The 15517-nt window shown below is 40.9% G+C and overlaps 1 protein-coding gene across 8 annotated transcripts in view; it reads right to left on the reverse strand.

The window, feature by feature from the left end:
- Positions 1-15517, reverse strand: part of ANKHD1 (ankyrin repeat and KH domain containing 1) — a 102091-nt gene that overhangs the window by 73943 nt on the left and 12631 nt on the right. For all 8 annotated transcript variants that reach the window (XM_063168530.1, XM_063168528.1, XM_063168527.1 and 5 more), the window contains exon 2: positions 13050-13203. In XM_063168530.1, coding sequence (XP_063024600.1) covers positions 13050-13203 — 154 coding nt within the window. The remainder of the gene's footprint in view (positions 1-13049; positions 13204-15517) is intronic.

Raw genomic sequence — 15517 nt, forward strand, 5'->3', positions numbered from 1 at the left:
CTAGGCAGCACCAGAACTGGTGAGAGGAGAGAAAACCATGCAGGAACAGCAGATTACTGTCTGAATAGGACAGCAAACAGCCACCAAACCATCCTACCCACCTCACACAACTTCCTGTCACTCATTCACAATGTTTGTTCCAAATGTTTGCTCCCTAATCCAGGATCTTTATAAAGAAATTTAACCTTTCACTTTTTAAAGTTTTTTTTTTTTTTTCTATTAAATCTCTATCAGAGAAACATTTGCCTTCCTACAAGGCAACAAGTTCCCAGATGCAACCCTCAACACTGCTGACCCCTTACAGGAACAGGATTTCCAGACACACTCATCACAGATGTGCAGAAAATGATGCTGATCACTCAAACAAAGGCACTTTGATCCCATCCATATTGCAGTTTGTATGGAAGCATCAAGAATGACTCTGGTGTCATGATTACAGATGTACTTCAGCAGCAAACAGCTTTTCCACCCATCTCACTGTGGGGAACCATCTGGGAGGGAACTCTTGAGTTACCTTGTGTTTTAAAGCACAACTGCAATCAGAACAGAGGCAATATTACAGTGAAAACAACTGCCAGCTCTGTCTGAGAATAACGATTTCCACCAGCTTCACTAAATTGGTGGGGTTTGTTCTGGTTTGGTTTTTATTTTTTTAATAGGAAAAGCACTTTACCCATTGGCAACTAAGACCTTCCCAACTTGCTTTTGATTGCAAGAAAATAGAAGATTTGAGAAAGATATTTAAAACACAGTACTAACTTTAATTCAAATCATAAAGGAAAAGAACGGGATTAAACAGTGGTTTATCTATGTGACTCTGAAAAACCTGAATTTGTTTTGGTGCTTTGCTGGGATTAAATGGGAGTTACACTGGGTATCACAGTTAAAATAGGAGCTTAGCACTTTGTTTAAAATTTTTTTGAATGACCAAGTCAGGGATTTTTTTTTTTCACCCTTAACACAGATAAAAGCCAGCAATACACACCCAGAATAATTTGCCACAGCAGCAAAACCACAGCAAACTACTTGGGGTGCCCAATGTAACTTTGTTATCTCCTCCTGCCACAAACCCACCACACCTTCCACACCAGAGAGTATTCCACTCCATTTTATACTTATAGACTTAAAACAAACGCTCTTCTGGTTGTGTGCTGCTCACCAGCCTGGCTGTGATTAGCTAAGGGAAAACCTCAGCCACGGCCGGAATTGTTCGCCTGCCTTTGTTTGGCTGTGAACAGGACATAGATAAACAGCAGAGTCAGCACATCCCTGAGCTGGGCAGTCACCTGCCCCCAGCCTGCCCAGCAGTGTGAGCACACACATCCCAGAGCATCCCAGTGCACCCCAGAGCATCCCAGTACGCATCCCAGTGCACCCCAGCACATCTCAGTGCAGCCTGGCGCATCCCAGTACACCCCAGAGCATCCCAGTGCACCCCAGCACGCATCCCAGAGCATCCCAGCATATCCCAGTGCACCCCAGCGCACTCCAGAGAATCCCAGAGCACCCCAGCACACTCCAGAGCATCCCAGAGCACCCCAGAACACTCCAGAGCATCCCAGCACATCCCAGGGCACCCCAGCACATTCCAGAGCACCTCAGCACATCCCAGAGCATCCCAGGGCACCCCAGAGCATCCCAGCACATCCCAGCATACCCCAGAGCATCCCACTGCACCCCAGCACATTCCAGTGCACCCCAGCACATCCCAGTGCACCCCAGAGCATCCCAGTGCACCCCAGAGCATCCCAGTGCACCCCAGAGCACCCGAGCATATCCCAGCGTACCCCAGAGCATCCCACTGCACCCCAGCACATCCCAGTGCACCCCAGCACATCCCACCAGGCTCCAGAGCATCCCAGTGCACTCCAGCATATCCCAGTGCACCTCAGAGCATCCCAGCCCACCCCAGTGCACATCCCAGAGCACTCCAGAGAATCCCACTGCACCCCAGCACATCCCAGAGCACTCCAGAGAATCCCACTGCACCCCAGCACATCCCCAGAGCACCCCAGCACATCCTCAGAGCACTCCAGCACATCCCAGAGCACTCCAGCACATCCCAGCATAACCCAGCACATCCCAGAGCACTCCAGCACATCCCTGCACCGAGCACAGGGAGCTGCTGTCACCCACCCAGTGCCCTGCCAGAATCACAGCTCTGCTCAAATTCTGAGCTTTGGACATCAGCTCAGACACTCCTCTATGGCAAGGAAGAGAAGGAAGAATCTGATTGCTTCTGGGTGCTTGTATGAAGTAGTTTTAAACCCCTAAGTCACTCTTGGGGAATTTATTTTAAGCTAAGATTGTAATGCACACAATATTTACCCATGCAGCTACAAAGGTGGTGTCCTGGTTTTGCATGGCATGCATTTATGGAAGTGATGCAAACTTGCAAGTGATGGAACTTGCTAAATGATCCAGAAGCAGAACTTATCACCTCTGTAAAGAAAGCTACACATTTTTACTTTGTGCCATCAAATATGGAAATATGTACCATTTATTTAATTATTTTACAGAAAAAATATCACAGCTAATGGTTGGCAATTTTTCTTCATTTCCTGGTTCTTCCTTTTATGGCTTATCAGAGAGAAATGTTTTCTCATTTCAAGTCTGACAATTGCTTGGCTCCAAGAATCTGAAAGATACATGTCAAAGAGCTAAGACTGCTACTGACAAGGGAAGGAGGAACATGGAAATGGCACTGCCCACTGTGGGAGGATAGGGAGCAAAGGAAAACCTCACATATCCCTGAGAAATATGAACAGAAGGAAAAAAATATTAATGCTGAGAAAGGTGCACAGAATTCCTCTCCTTGACTTCTCAGCTCAGTATTTCATGTGTCATCCTCTTTAGGGCTTGTGGCCCTTGAAAACAATTATCTTACAGACACTCCCACCTATTTAGTGGGACAAGGGGTAGACAGCAGATTTACTTTCTGCTCTTTGAGTAACCTAAAGGAAGGGAAAGTATCACACCCCTGTGGAGACTGACTCCAGGATATGACCCCCCTGCACAACAGAGATGCAGGAAGGCAAGAACTCAAGTAACCTTTGAGTGCTATTTATAGACAAACAGCCCACTTGAACTCTAATCAAAGTTTGTGGCAGTCAGGGGCAAACTGAGCCCCAGTGGGCTGCAATTGCCTTCCTGAACCACAAAGCAACTCTGACTCAGTACAGTACCCAGCGACTGACTGGATATAAAGACACTTTAAAATGCTACTACATTTTCAAGCAAAGATCTAAGAGCAAATTGAGTGTCAGTAAAATCACTGAGCTAATTCAGAAGCCCACAGAGTTTTAGCCCCTATTGATGCTAATTATGTATGGCAAAGCAAGCCAAAATACTGAGTATTTTCAGAGAGTGATCAAGTGCACCACTTCTTTAAAAAAACAATCACCACACTAATGGTGTATAGCACAGACTAGTGTATAAATTGTCTCAAACTGAACATTTGAGAAACTCTTCATGAAACCCTCTCCTCTGCCTAAAATGATCCACAGCCTTTCAGTGTACTGCCATCATTACATACATGCTGCATAACAAAAGACCTTGAAAGGAAAACCTTAAAGAATGCCACAGTAGATTGGAGTACCAAACTGCCAAAATCAGGATACTACAGTCTTTAGAAAGAAAATATGGAATTTATTTTACCCAACTTTACCCAATATTGACCCAACTTGAAGAAAGAACACACCCATCTACTGCTAACACCCCTCTACAAGAACATCCCAGGGAGGTCATCCCATCCATTTATTTTTTGCAGCACTCTTTTGCAGTTTTAAAAACAAAAGGGAAGAGATGCATTTTCACCCAGTTCCATGTCTCTGAAGTGCTTCAGATGGGAGCTGATGTCCATCTGAGGTCACAGAATCCAAGATGTGGCACTACACAGAGCAAATTCCACTGAGCTTCTTCAGAGCACTGAGAAGTGCACAGAGAAACTGCAACAAGCAGGAATCCAATGGAGGGAGTTGCTTCCAACAGTGAGAATGGAAAAGTCCAGCCAATTAAGGTTCTACCACAGCAAACTTCTCTCACTATTTCCTCCAGGTCTTTGCTCTTAATCTGTGTAAAGACTAGAATAAAGTTGTTCTATCTCTTGCTGTGTCTCTGCTGCTGGGGAGGATCAGGTACTGGGTGCTCTTGCTCTAAGTGAAGGCTGATAGCCAAAAGCACAGCCACAGTGCAAGTTTATCCTTTTCTCATTAGCAAATCTTGCTGCTTTCCCTCCAGAGACTTCCAAAACATGCTGCTTCCTTGGTTTTAGACAAAGCCAGCTGGAAGTCAGGCCAGGTTGGTTAGAACATTCTTGCTACTCAAAAGCCAACTAATTCTTTGAAAGCAAAGACACAATTTTAGCCTTTATAATGATTCTGAGTTGAGGAGGTTTTTTGTAAAAGGACATAGTCAAACACAAATCAGAAAATTAATAATCAAATGCACAAATATGGAATAATTTGTTATAGCTCTTCAGAAAAGTAGTGGTAGATTTAAAGACAAATTCAACTTGCAAACCAAAAGCAAAAGGAAGACAACAAATGGAGATGTATAAACAAAACACAGCTTGCAGGACAGATGAAATAACACTCCTCTCTCCATGCATCAATAGAGCTCAGCTTCAGTAACACCACTCATTTGGGGCAAAAAGTTATGAAGAGCAGAGATCACATACAGAGACTCCAGGGAGAACAAGAACAGATGAAAGTCTGAAGAACATGAGTTAAGGACAGAAAAAGGCTGGATGCTATTTAGAAAAACAATCAAAAACTGAGGGTGATATCAGTCTGCAAATCAGCTCTAAGGATGGCTGCACTGGAACACTGAACATGAGCTGCATTAAACAAGAGTCAGAGCCACCAAAAACCACTCACTGCTTTATTCCATATTTCTTCCTTCCCTAACAAAGCTCTTCCAAAAGAAGCAGCTCAGTGTTCCCTTCACCCTTGAGTTACATATTTCAGTACATAAAACTCAGGACTGGCAGTCCAAAAAACCTTCTGATCCCAAGGACTGCAGTGGGCTTGGCATGCTCTGGAGCTTCCAGCACTGGAGATTCTCTGTCTAACCAGTTCCTAAAGCCACCCAGCAGGAATGGCACAAGCACAGATGAATCTGCCTGAGGAGAAGGCAGAGAAGAAGATAAAACTGAATCTACAGAGATTTTATTCCAGCCAAAGTTTTGAAAAACTTTTAAGAAGCTGTGCAGAATTTCAGAGAAAGGTGATGCCTAAATGACAAGTTAACAATTTTTGGTTTGGAAGCAAGTTTTATTACATAGGGGGAAAACTCCCTGAAGATCTACACTGTGCATTTTGCTCCCACTGCAACTACTTTCCTGGTGAATATAACCAGGATAACTTTATGCAATGCAATATTTTTTTAATCATATCCTAGTATGTATTGAATCTTCAAGTATTTAAATAATTCATATTCACAAAGAATATAAACTGTCTTTTTGTGCAAGATGTTTAATGTATTACAGCTCATCTTAAATTTAGAGATTTAAGTTCTAGCTTTCAAAGTAAGGCCTGTAAAACAGCATAAAATAATTTAGAGCAGGAAAGTAAGATGCTCATACCTCACTGTAAAAAAAGCCACTTGTTTCCATAAGTAGAATCAAAGATAAGTGGCAGTATATTTCACATATTTTGTTTTGCACTAATCTCATGAAAACTAGCTTGACTTTCTAGAAATAAGCAGAACTTAATCATTTGTGCTATACATATACTTTATTACCATTTGTTTTCTTAGAAATTTGCTTATAATTACTTCCTGAACATACAACAGTAACATTTTGTCACAGTTGAGCAAACAATTTCAAAAAATCAACCAATTCATGTGTTACACTGCAAAGTATTGACGACTGTCACAGACATCTTTTCATTAAAATCTTTTGGTTAAGATTTTTCCTGCTGAAGCTGAGAAGTTTCAGCAACAAAGTGTAAACAATGGTTATCTGCTGCTGTAGAATGTAACAGGTGGATCCATGATTGGTCTCCTGTGGATGTTTGGATTTACTGACCACTCACGGCAGAGCTGGGTCTTGCTCTCTGCTGGGACACAGATCTTTGTTATTCATCTCTTTTCTATTCTTAGCTTAGCCAGCCTTCTGAGAACCTTTCCTTCTATTTCTTTTAGTATAGTTATAATGTAATATATATCACAAAATAATAAATCAAGCCTTCAGAAAATGAGGTCAAACTTCTCATCTCTCTCTTCCTCCTGCAACCCTTGTGACCACTGTGACAGACGACTCAGTAAATCTCAGTTACTTCTGACACTTTAAAAGCCCCCAAATATTTGCTAGGATTACAGAACTGCCAGAAGTGTTGCAGACAGATGTGTCACAGCCCAGCCCAGGAGGTGTCCCCAGCCCAGCACATGACCCAGAGTGTCTGGGCAGCACTCAGCCCTGCTCCAGTGCAGTGACTCCCCACAGGACACTTCCCCCAGCTCCAGGAGGTGTGGCTCCACATCCACACTCCTGACCTGACCTACCAGTTAGTCCAGTATGGAGCAAGTTCCTGGCACTGGTTACTGCCACCATGTTTGAATATTAAGATACAGAACATTAAAAAAATCCCAGAAAGGGAAATCTGAAAAACTGATTCAGATCCGATCATCTGCACACCTCAAAGCATCCAGCCAATATTCAAACTCTCTTTTGAACACTTCTAAACTGTGATTTTATCACCATGTGCTAAGGAAACTACATGACTGACAAATGCAGACAATAATAAAAAAAAAAGCAAACACAGATTTCAAGTCAGTGTAATTGAGGTTTTTTTAATAAACTACTAAGACTCTTCTTGCAGAAGATAAAAGAGGTTGAGGCTTGTCCACCTCCTCACTCTCTCCTGACACATTTCAGGAGAAGACTCACTTTCTGGTGAGCTCCAACTTCCAAGAGCAGAAACTGTTTCATTTTCCACAGCTCCAATCCCAGCTCCCCTCCCTCCCAGCTTCCCAAGGACAGCACCACATCCACCTGCTGAGAGGAGGGAGAGACACAGAGCAAAGAGAACTCTGCACTACACAGGATTGGCAATAAAGCACTGCTGCTTTTCTCCTGCCCAAACTCTCCCCACATTCCTTTTGGCTGAAGCTACTCCAAGTACTAATAGAAGAAGTAGTCCTGAAATCAATACTGAATGGAAAAAAGTTTTTAAGCAGCAATAATTTGTTTCCCATATTGGAACTAGAGAGCAAAGGGTGTTTCATCTTACAGAAGAATCCAGCTTGCATGAAAAATAAAATACAGCAGAAGGAAAATAGAAAGGAGAAGGTAATAAAAACTATATTCAGAACTGAAAAAATTCTTGTTAAAAGGAGGATTGCACAAATCGTTAATGGTACAATCATGAAACAAATTGTTAATGGTACAATAATGAAGAACTTAGTGATTACTTATTACTACCTCTGACATACTTACACAGATATATATAAATATGTAGGCAACCTGAGAGATTGAGGAGAACCCTAGTCAATTTTTATACTTCCAAAAATAAAACTGGTAAGTTTTTGTCTCCTCTCTTTCCACTCCCCATCCCCTCTGAAGAAAGGTTAAAATCATCTTTGCCAAAGAATTCCAGAAGTAAAGCTTTCAGAGCTGGTAAGGTAACAGCCATCTGATATCTAAAGGCAGCAATTTAAGTGTTATGACAATGAGATTGTTCTTCACAGCAAAATCCATCTGGAAAACAGCTAAAAAATATGAAGCTGCTACATTTAACACACTGTCAAAGCATGGAAGTTAATTTGACTAAGAGCAGGATTAGACTAGACTTTTTCTAATCTAAAAGCCTACTAGAATAGAAAAAATATTTAAATCATGCAAAATCTCAGAGAGATATAATAATTCAATTACATGCACTCAACTGAGTTTATCCAACTTACTCAAAAGCACAACAAATCTCTGTGTTTCACATACCATATATTCCTTCCCACTCTGAATCTTTAGATGGTGAAGAAAGAAAATGAGTAAATCATTGTAATGTGCCAGTATCTCAAAGGCAGAAGCTTTGCAGTGAACAAGACAGTGGTGATGGCAGTGGCAGGGCTGCTTTGATCCCTAAAGAAACCCCTACAGTGGAGCCTGTTCAAACTGTCCTAATGAAAACTGTTTCCCTTATTTGGTCTGTACCCCATGCCCATGTAACACCAAGTATTTAGATCAGATCAAATTATGGTGAAAAGCCTTTCTTGGTTTACAGTTACATTAACTGGACGAAGGTAAGATTTTGGCCATGTTGAAGGAGGTTTAACACACTTCAAATTTGATATTGCAACGTTTTTACTATAAAGTTACATCTTTGCTCCAATTCCAGCAATCCTCTTTGATTCCCCCCAAAAAGATCCTGCTTCTCTTTATTTCAAAACACCAATACAGATCTAGATATGCATTTGCTGTATTCCAAAAGCACAGAGTGCAACCAATAAAATGACAAACAGGAATCTGTTTCCTGCAGACCCCCACTTGTATAGTTTCAAGTGGAACTTGGACAACCCTTCAGACATTAAGTTTCTAATGCCCACCCTCATTTAAATCACAGCTTAGTTACTCATCAGCCCTAAGAAAAGAAACACCAAGTTCACACATGAATCTTATTCATCATAAATATGAATCAAAGAACATGATCAAAGAATTTCTAGCCCAGTCTCTGTCACTTTCTGAGGATTCCCTCAGATGCAGGATGAAAGCAAGCTGTGCCTCTCTGGCACTGTTCTTTTAGACCACAGCTCACTCCCTGGTAACCCCTGCTGTTAGTGAATAATGAATGGGTTAGATCACATCACAAGAGGAAAAAAAAGCAGGTTTGGTCAATAGGTTGGCAAGTGAGTAAATAGAAATATAAATATACAGGAGAAAGCACTCAATTCCACCATTGCTGAATCTATTCTAACCTTTCAGTTGATCCTAAAGCAGGCAGATTTCATCTGGGCTCATTCATATTGTGATCTGTATTCTGCATTTCTGCAATGCAGTGATCACTTCCACTTTCTGCCTTTCCCAGCTCCAAAATACACAACCTATTCCCCCCACCACCCTAGCAGCTTTTCCAAAGAGCAGTATCAGGCCCTCATGCCTGAATGAACTACTGAAATTCACAGGTATAAACAAAAACATTATTAGAACTCGAGTTCTCTTTCACCATTTACACTACAATTAATCCCTCAAAGTCCCAAAAACACCAAACCATTTGTGAGGGTCTCTAGCTACCTTTAATACTGTATTTCATCAGAAAAGAAGGATAACTGCTCACTGTTTGAACATAAGAATGGACTATTCACATGTTTCATTAAACAAACCTTTGGCTCAACATTCTCCCTCAAAATATTTTCCTCACAAGCCTCTTTGCAAACAATAGTGGGAGTCCTGAAGAACTCACTGCTGGCAGAACTACTCCCTGTGTAGATAAAGGAACATCATGTCCCCCAAAGGCAGCTGAAGTTTCTCTACCACTTTCTTCTGCATCTTTTTTTCGATGCTTCATTGTCAGAGTGTTTCAACATTCAGATTGAGAAGGAACACACTTAAAATCTCTGCTGGAAGGGACACAGGCACTCAAGCTATTTCCTCAAGTCAAGAAGCAGTTCAGTAACACTCTATTTCACTTCCCAGAAAACTCAGCCAAACCATGCTGAAACACTATCAACAGGGTATTTTAACTGCAGGGATTAACATTTTGACATTTCACAACTTTCTGTAGAAATCTGTGCTTTTGCTGCAGTATACACCAAATGGGGACCCAGGATTTTTATTTGGCCATGTGCCTGAACCAACACCTTTCCTATCCTCAAAAAACAACGTGCAGAAAGACACTGCACAACACAGGAGAGTCATTTCCCCCTCCTGATGCCAATACAAGTTGGGAACAGAAAATGAAACTGGTTTAACCTGTTGGAATTATCCCACTTTGCCCTTTCACCAACACATCCTGAGGACCCACAAAGAACTCACCAAGAAGAAGAAGAGCTTTCAAAACTCAAACTATTCATTCCCAGTAGCAAAGAGCTCTCATCTCCAGCTGTCAAATTCTGCCCCTAAAAAGGGCATTTGACACTTTCTTTCTGAAGATCCACACAAGAATCACGACTCTTCAGAGCTGAAATATTATTTTAAGAAATCCACAGAACTCTAATTAACAGTGGAGAGAAATGTTTCTAGTGCAGAACAGGACTCCACTCTCAGAATACTAATAATCTGTTTAATTACAGCTTGAAAAATGGAAACATCCTCCAAGCAGGATGGTTCTCATTCCATAGGTTATTTTACCTATAAATCCCTTCTCTGCTAATAGGAGTTAAACTGAAGGAAGATATACCAGACTTTGTTTAGGTTAAAACTTGCCAAACAACACAATTCAGTTGTTTTAAATTATCTTCAGTTTCTGAAGGTGGAAACAACTGATATTTACAATGGTCTCTTGGTCTTCAGATTGTAGAACTAATTTTTTTTAAATAATACAAACATTGACAGCTGTTTAAAGGTAGTTGTTCATTAATAAAGTGCCTGCTTTTTCACAGAATAAAGTATAGTTGTCTAAAGTGAAGCTAATCTGGCAGGTTTTTAGAGAAAAACAAGAAATCTTTGGATGCACATGGATATGTACATGTGTGTAATTGCTGCTATGCCAAGGGGGGTGAGACACAACCCTCTGGCTGGAAATTTGGCTTAAGGCTCTCAACATCCACAATCCTTGAAACAGAATAAGCAAGTCAAACAAGCAAGTGAAAAAATATCCAGCACTCTCATGGTGGGTAAATACAACCTACAGAAACATCTTCAAGCAGTTCAAATAACCTCTGGCTTCTTGTGCAGCAGCTGTCAAATCAAGACAGCTCCTCACAAACAAAACACAGCCCCTACAAATCACACAGTCCACAATGGCTGAAAAGCACTTCTGCACAAGTGCTTTGAAGAACAATGTCCCACGTGGCTGCAGTTGCTAGAACTCACCTTCCTGAGCCAATAAACAACAGGGCCATGTGAGATTGGAGCATTAAAGGATTCAAGAAGAATGAGCAAAACTTGTTTTGCAAGTCACACTCATTAGGATCCTAATGACACATCCACAAGCCTGGCACGTGAGAAACCCTAAGAAATCCAAGACACTGAACACAAAATTGATTTTTTTCTAGGCTGTAAGGTGGAATCAAGCCTCTCACAGGGGGATCATCACAACCAAGGCTGGAAACTACAGACAAGGCTTTAAATGTGTTTGAGCCATAGTTCTGCCTCCTACTTTTCCAAGCCATCCTTAATGCTGAGGACTGAACTGTAACTAAAAGAACAGCAGATATCACTTGTTTTTACCAAACTGTAAAAGAATACAAACATCCAACACTAGGTTGCCATGATGGAAGCCTAGAAGCTCAGGGTTAAAAAGGGTATTTTCAGCCAAACCAGCCAGATAAATCCAGTGAAGATATTAGAACACCTCCCAAAACCACTAACTTCTTTTTCAATCACTGTCAAATTATGGCTTTTATTAATGAACTACCAGATTCACAGCATCTTCTTTAGGTTAGCCTGTTATTTTTAGTATTCCAATCCACAGTGGGAAACACAAGTACAGCTTAACTAGAGAACTTTCCCCAGAGTATTTTCACTCTTCTGATCTCACACATTCATCAAGTGGCATTAATTTTGTCCAGTCTTCCTAGAGAGGAAGTCCTCAAACAAAGGCACTCCTTTTTTTATTTGCTCTTCTTTCCAGATTCCTTCCTCTCTGCTCATGTACTTGGGGAAAACCAAGACATGGAAACCTCAGCTAAAAAACAAATTATGTAATCCTGGGGACAAATACCAAACTAGTGCTTAGAAATCTGAGTTCAGCATTCTCAAAGGTGCTACAAGCAGCAAAGGCACCTCCTGGATATGCCAAATACTGTGAGATCTCTGTGAGCACTGCAGCCCCAGCATTGCCCCATAACACCAGCAATTTATAAAGCCAGAAATAGGCTTTGGGACACAGCAGCCACCAGGTACATGAGAGGAACTGATTTGCATTTTTAAAACTGCTTAAAAAGGGAGCAAATTATTCAAATTCCCTCAGTGCATGCAGTATCCCAGGAACAGCCTGTCTTCCCCACAAAACAAAGTTTGGTCCTCAAGAGTGACAGCAGATAGGCTGCTGCACTTTCCTGCTAACAAAAGCTGTGCTGAGTTCTAAATTGGGTTTTTTCAAATCCAAAATGCAAAGAGAACCCAGATCCCAAATCTCTGCCCCTTTTGCTTTCTTAGAATAAAATTCTCCTTTAAGACTGTACACAGTTTAGCATCTACACACCTGCAAATAAGTGTTATTTTATGTAGCTCCTTAAGTGTTCCAAAGTAAGGTGTGAAAGCTCCAATTTTAGCACACCACTACAAATCTGAGTGTACACCCATGATGATCAAATGTGATTTGTTTCAAAGCAGGGGTTTTATATCTTTTTGTCCTTGGAATTTTGAAACTAACAAATAATTTCCAAATCCCTGACAAACATCCCAGTGACAAATTGTAGGAGGATTTGAATTAGTCAAGCTTTCACTCTTAAGCTAATAAATGCAGAAGCAACTATGTTCATCAGGTCTGTTCCAAACCAGGAATGTTTAATATGTATTTTCCAACAGTGATACCTCAGAACTACAGAATGCAAAACTGCTTTTGCGAAAGTTAAAACAGAGAAAAAAGTATTTTGCCTCTAAATTTCTGGAGTAATGAATTAATAATTATATACTGACCAAAGCAGCAGGAACAAAAGTCATTTTAGCAAGTCTACTTCCTTGTATTTTCTCCTCATTAATTCTCCCTCTTGTAACATATTTAATCTCAATTATATGAAATACCAATTAATTCAAATTAATTTTTCTAACTCTGTATGTACAGAAAGAGTGCACTAAGCAACCTGCAACACTTGTAAGAGTTATGAGCTTCTTTTCCATGTTCTGCTCATCATGGGAAATTCCCAGACTCCTGAACATTTCACTAGTGTCAAAATTGATGTGCTGCCAGATCTGTGTATAAATCAGAAAAAGAACTAGACAAGGGAAGTACCTGCTGCCTCCAGTAAGGCTTCAAGTCTTGCTTGTGTTTCTGGATCCACAGTTCTCAAGTCCGCACCTTCTGCAGCACTCGATAAGAACAGCTCCGATGTGGTTTTGAGCACTGGGTTATCGAGATCTTCTTGGTCCAAAATAAATGATTCGACCTGTTTGCAAAGTTAGAAAAACCAATTTTACCATTTTTGAAGCTTTAAAGTAAATCTAAAATATTACCCAAAAAAAATCCCACTAAAATAATCCAACTGTACTATCATAATTGTGTTTTAACTGCCAACAACAAAGAACGAAACTACAGAAAACATCTGGTCAACTGACTGAAGAGGTAGTTAAAGTCACAAAATACAAAAACCCTGCATAAAAAAATTATTGCAAAAATTACAATTTAAAACACTCAACTCAGATAAAATACAGAATAAGTGTTATGCATGTTTGCACAGTTAACCACCCAAGCAGGCAGACACAAGAAGCTGGAACATCTTTGTCACCAGAAGCTCATCTACCATGTTAATTAATAAAAGCCACCAGTAATGACTGTGGTACAGCTGGACCTATCTGAGTGCCAGGGAAAGATGGAATGTTTTCCCTAGATGCTTTTAATTTCTCTTTTAAAAGTCATTTCAACAGAGGTAGCACAAAGATTTTGTTTATTTTGAGCAGGAACAAGAGAATTGACCAAAACTCAACAGCAAAACATCTGTTTCCAAGCTGGCACTCAGCATTAGCCCAGCCTGCTCTGCTTTCTGGCAAGAAGAGATCTGCAGCAGGATTAGGCAGGCAGGTATTCCAACCAAGCAGCAATAATGCTGTCCCACCAGTGCCCCACGTGACCTCCAAACACAAGCCCATGGAATTACTCAACATAACACACTGCAGTTTTATGACAGCTTGCCAGAGTAAACAAGGAGGATACCTGACTCACACTCTAAAGAGAGCACAGCTACATTTCAGAATCTCCCAAGCTCAGACATAATTTCCTCTATTTTCAGGAGTATTTTAAGACAAAAACATTATTTCATAATTAGATGTTGTCTGTTATCTGTACCAACACTATTGGTGCCTTAGATTTGCTACAGAAATGAGACATTCCTGTTATTCAGCCACTGCTGCCCTCTCCCACTTCATACCCCAGTGTCATCTCCCTTTCTCAGTCTTCCCCAAAATACTTCCCCCTATTTTTCTCTCCCCAGCAGAAAACTACCACCTCGTTTTCCCCTGGAAAGGGAAAATTTATACTTAAAAAAAAAAAAAAAAAAATCAAATCAGGCCATCTGCAAATTCATTAAGTGCTCCATTGTGTGAACAACGTTAACAGGATCTGGGAGCAGCACAGAGCTCTGCTATTCAAGAGCAACTTGGGTTCATTCATTTCTTCCCCTTTTTGATATGGAAATGGCTGTAACACTATCCCTGGTGTCCCAGCCAGCCCTGTGTGCCAGGGAAATGCTCACATTGGAATATCATGGGAATCAGGGAGTAAGTATGACTTTTTAGGAACACTAAACATGAGGCCCACATCTCAGTGGATATTTGTGATCCTATCCAGCTTACAGATAGTAGATCTTGCGTGCCAGACACAAATATTAAAAGTAAGGCAGCAGGCTCTGATTTGGGGCTCAGAGAAGCAAGATTTCTAGGTTAGTGCAACCAATGGTCCTAAAATAAGAAACTGTCATTGCAACAGAGTTGAACATTAAACAAGAAGAAAATCAGTGACCTAAACCAGTGATACATATTTTTACTACAAACAAAGAAGAGCTATTTACACAGCAAAATGTAACCCTACAGTAAGAGTCCCCTCAGCAGAACTCAAATTCCAGGTTAGTCCATAGCCAGCTTAAGGACTCTCTGCTTTCATGAGTTCTGATGCAAAACTGATTTCTGGGAAAATTCACCCTTACCTACATGAGTACTTCAGGGGTTTTCATTTTTTCCCCACAAGGCTACACAAGGCATTAATATGATGGAAATATTATTCCTATTGCAACATGTTTGTGTGATCTAGTGAAGGGCAGAAATTCCCACTGTGTCCACATGACCATTCATTATATACAGCTGAGAACCAAATACAAGAAATTTTATTAGATTCTTATGGACACTTTTCTTTGTCAGCTACACCACTACATTTACCAGCAGTCCTCCCTTTTGAGGACATACCAAAAGGAGTAAAAATGTCACCTCCCACTGAAGCAACTGCACTTGAGAACAACAAACAGTGCAGAAACACTCAGTGGCTCCTGGCAAGCCTCAGGGCTCTCCTCAGCCAAGGGAAGCACAGCAGCCTTGCAGCAACCTGCCAGAAGCTGTCCTGCTGCAAATCCTAAAACTTCATGGTTTTGACACTTTGGGAAAGATATGGACCATTTTCTCCCTGACTGCTGCCAGCACAAGCTCACTGGGATCTATTTACTGGATTTTACAGGCAACAATCCACATCTTGAGCCTAAATCGGTGTTAATTCAC

This window comes from Melospiza melodia, chromosome 14, assembly GCF_035770615.1.
Source record: "Melospiza melodia melodia isolate bMelMel2 chromosome 14, bMelMel2.pri, whole genome shotgun sequence".
NCBI classification, from domain to species: Eukaryota; Metazoa; Chordata; class Aves; order Passeriformes; family Passerellidae; genus Melospiza; species Melospiza melodia.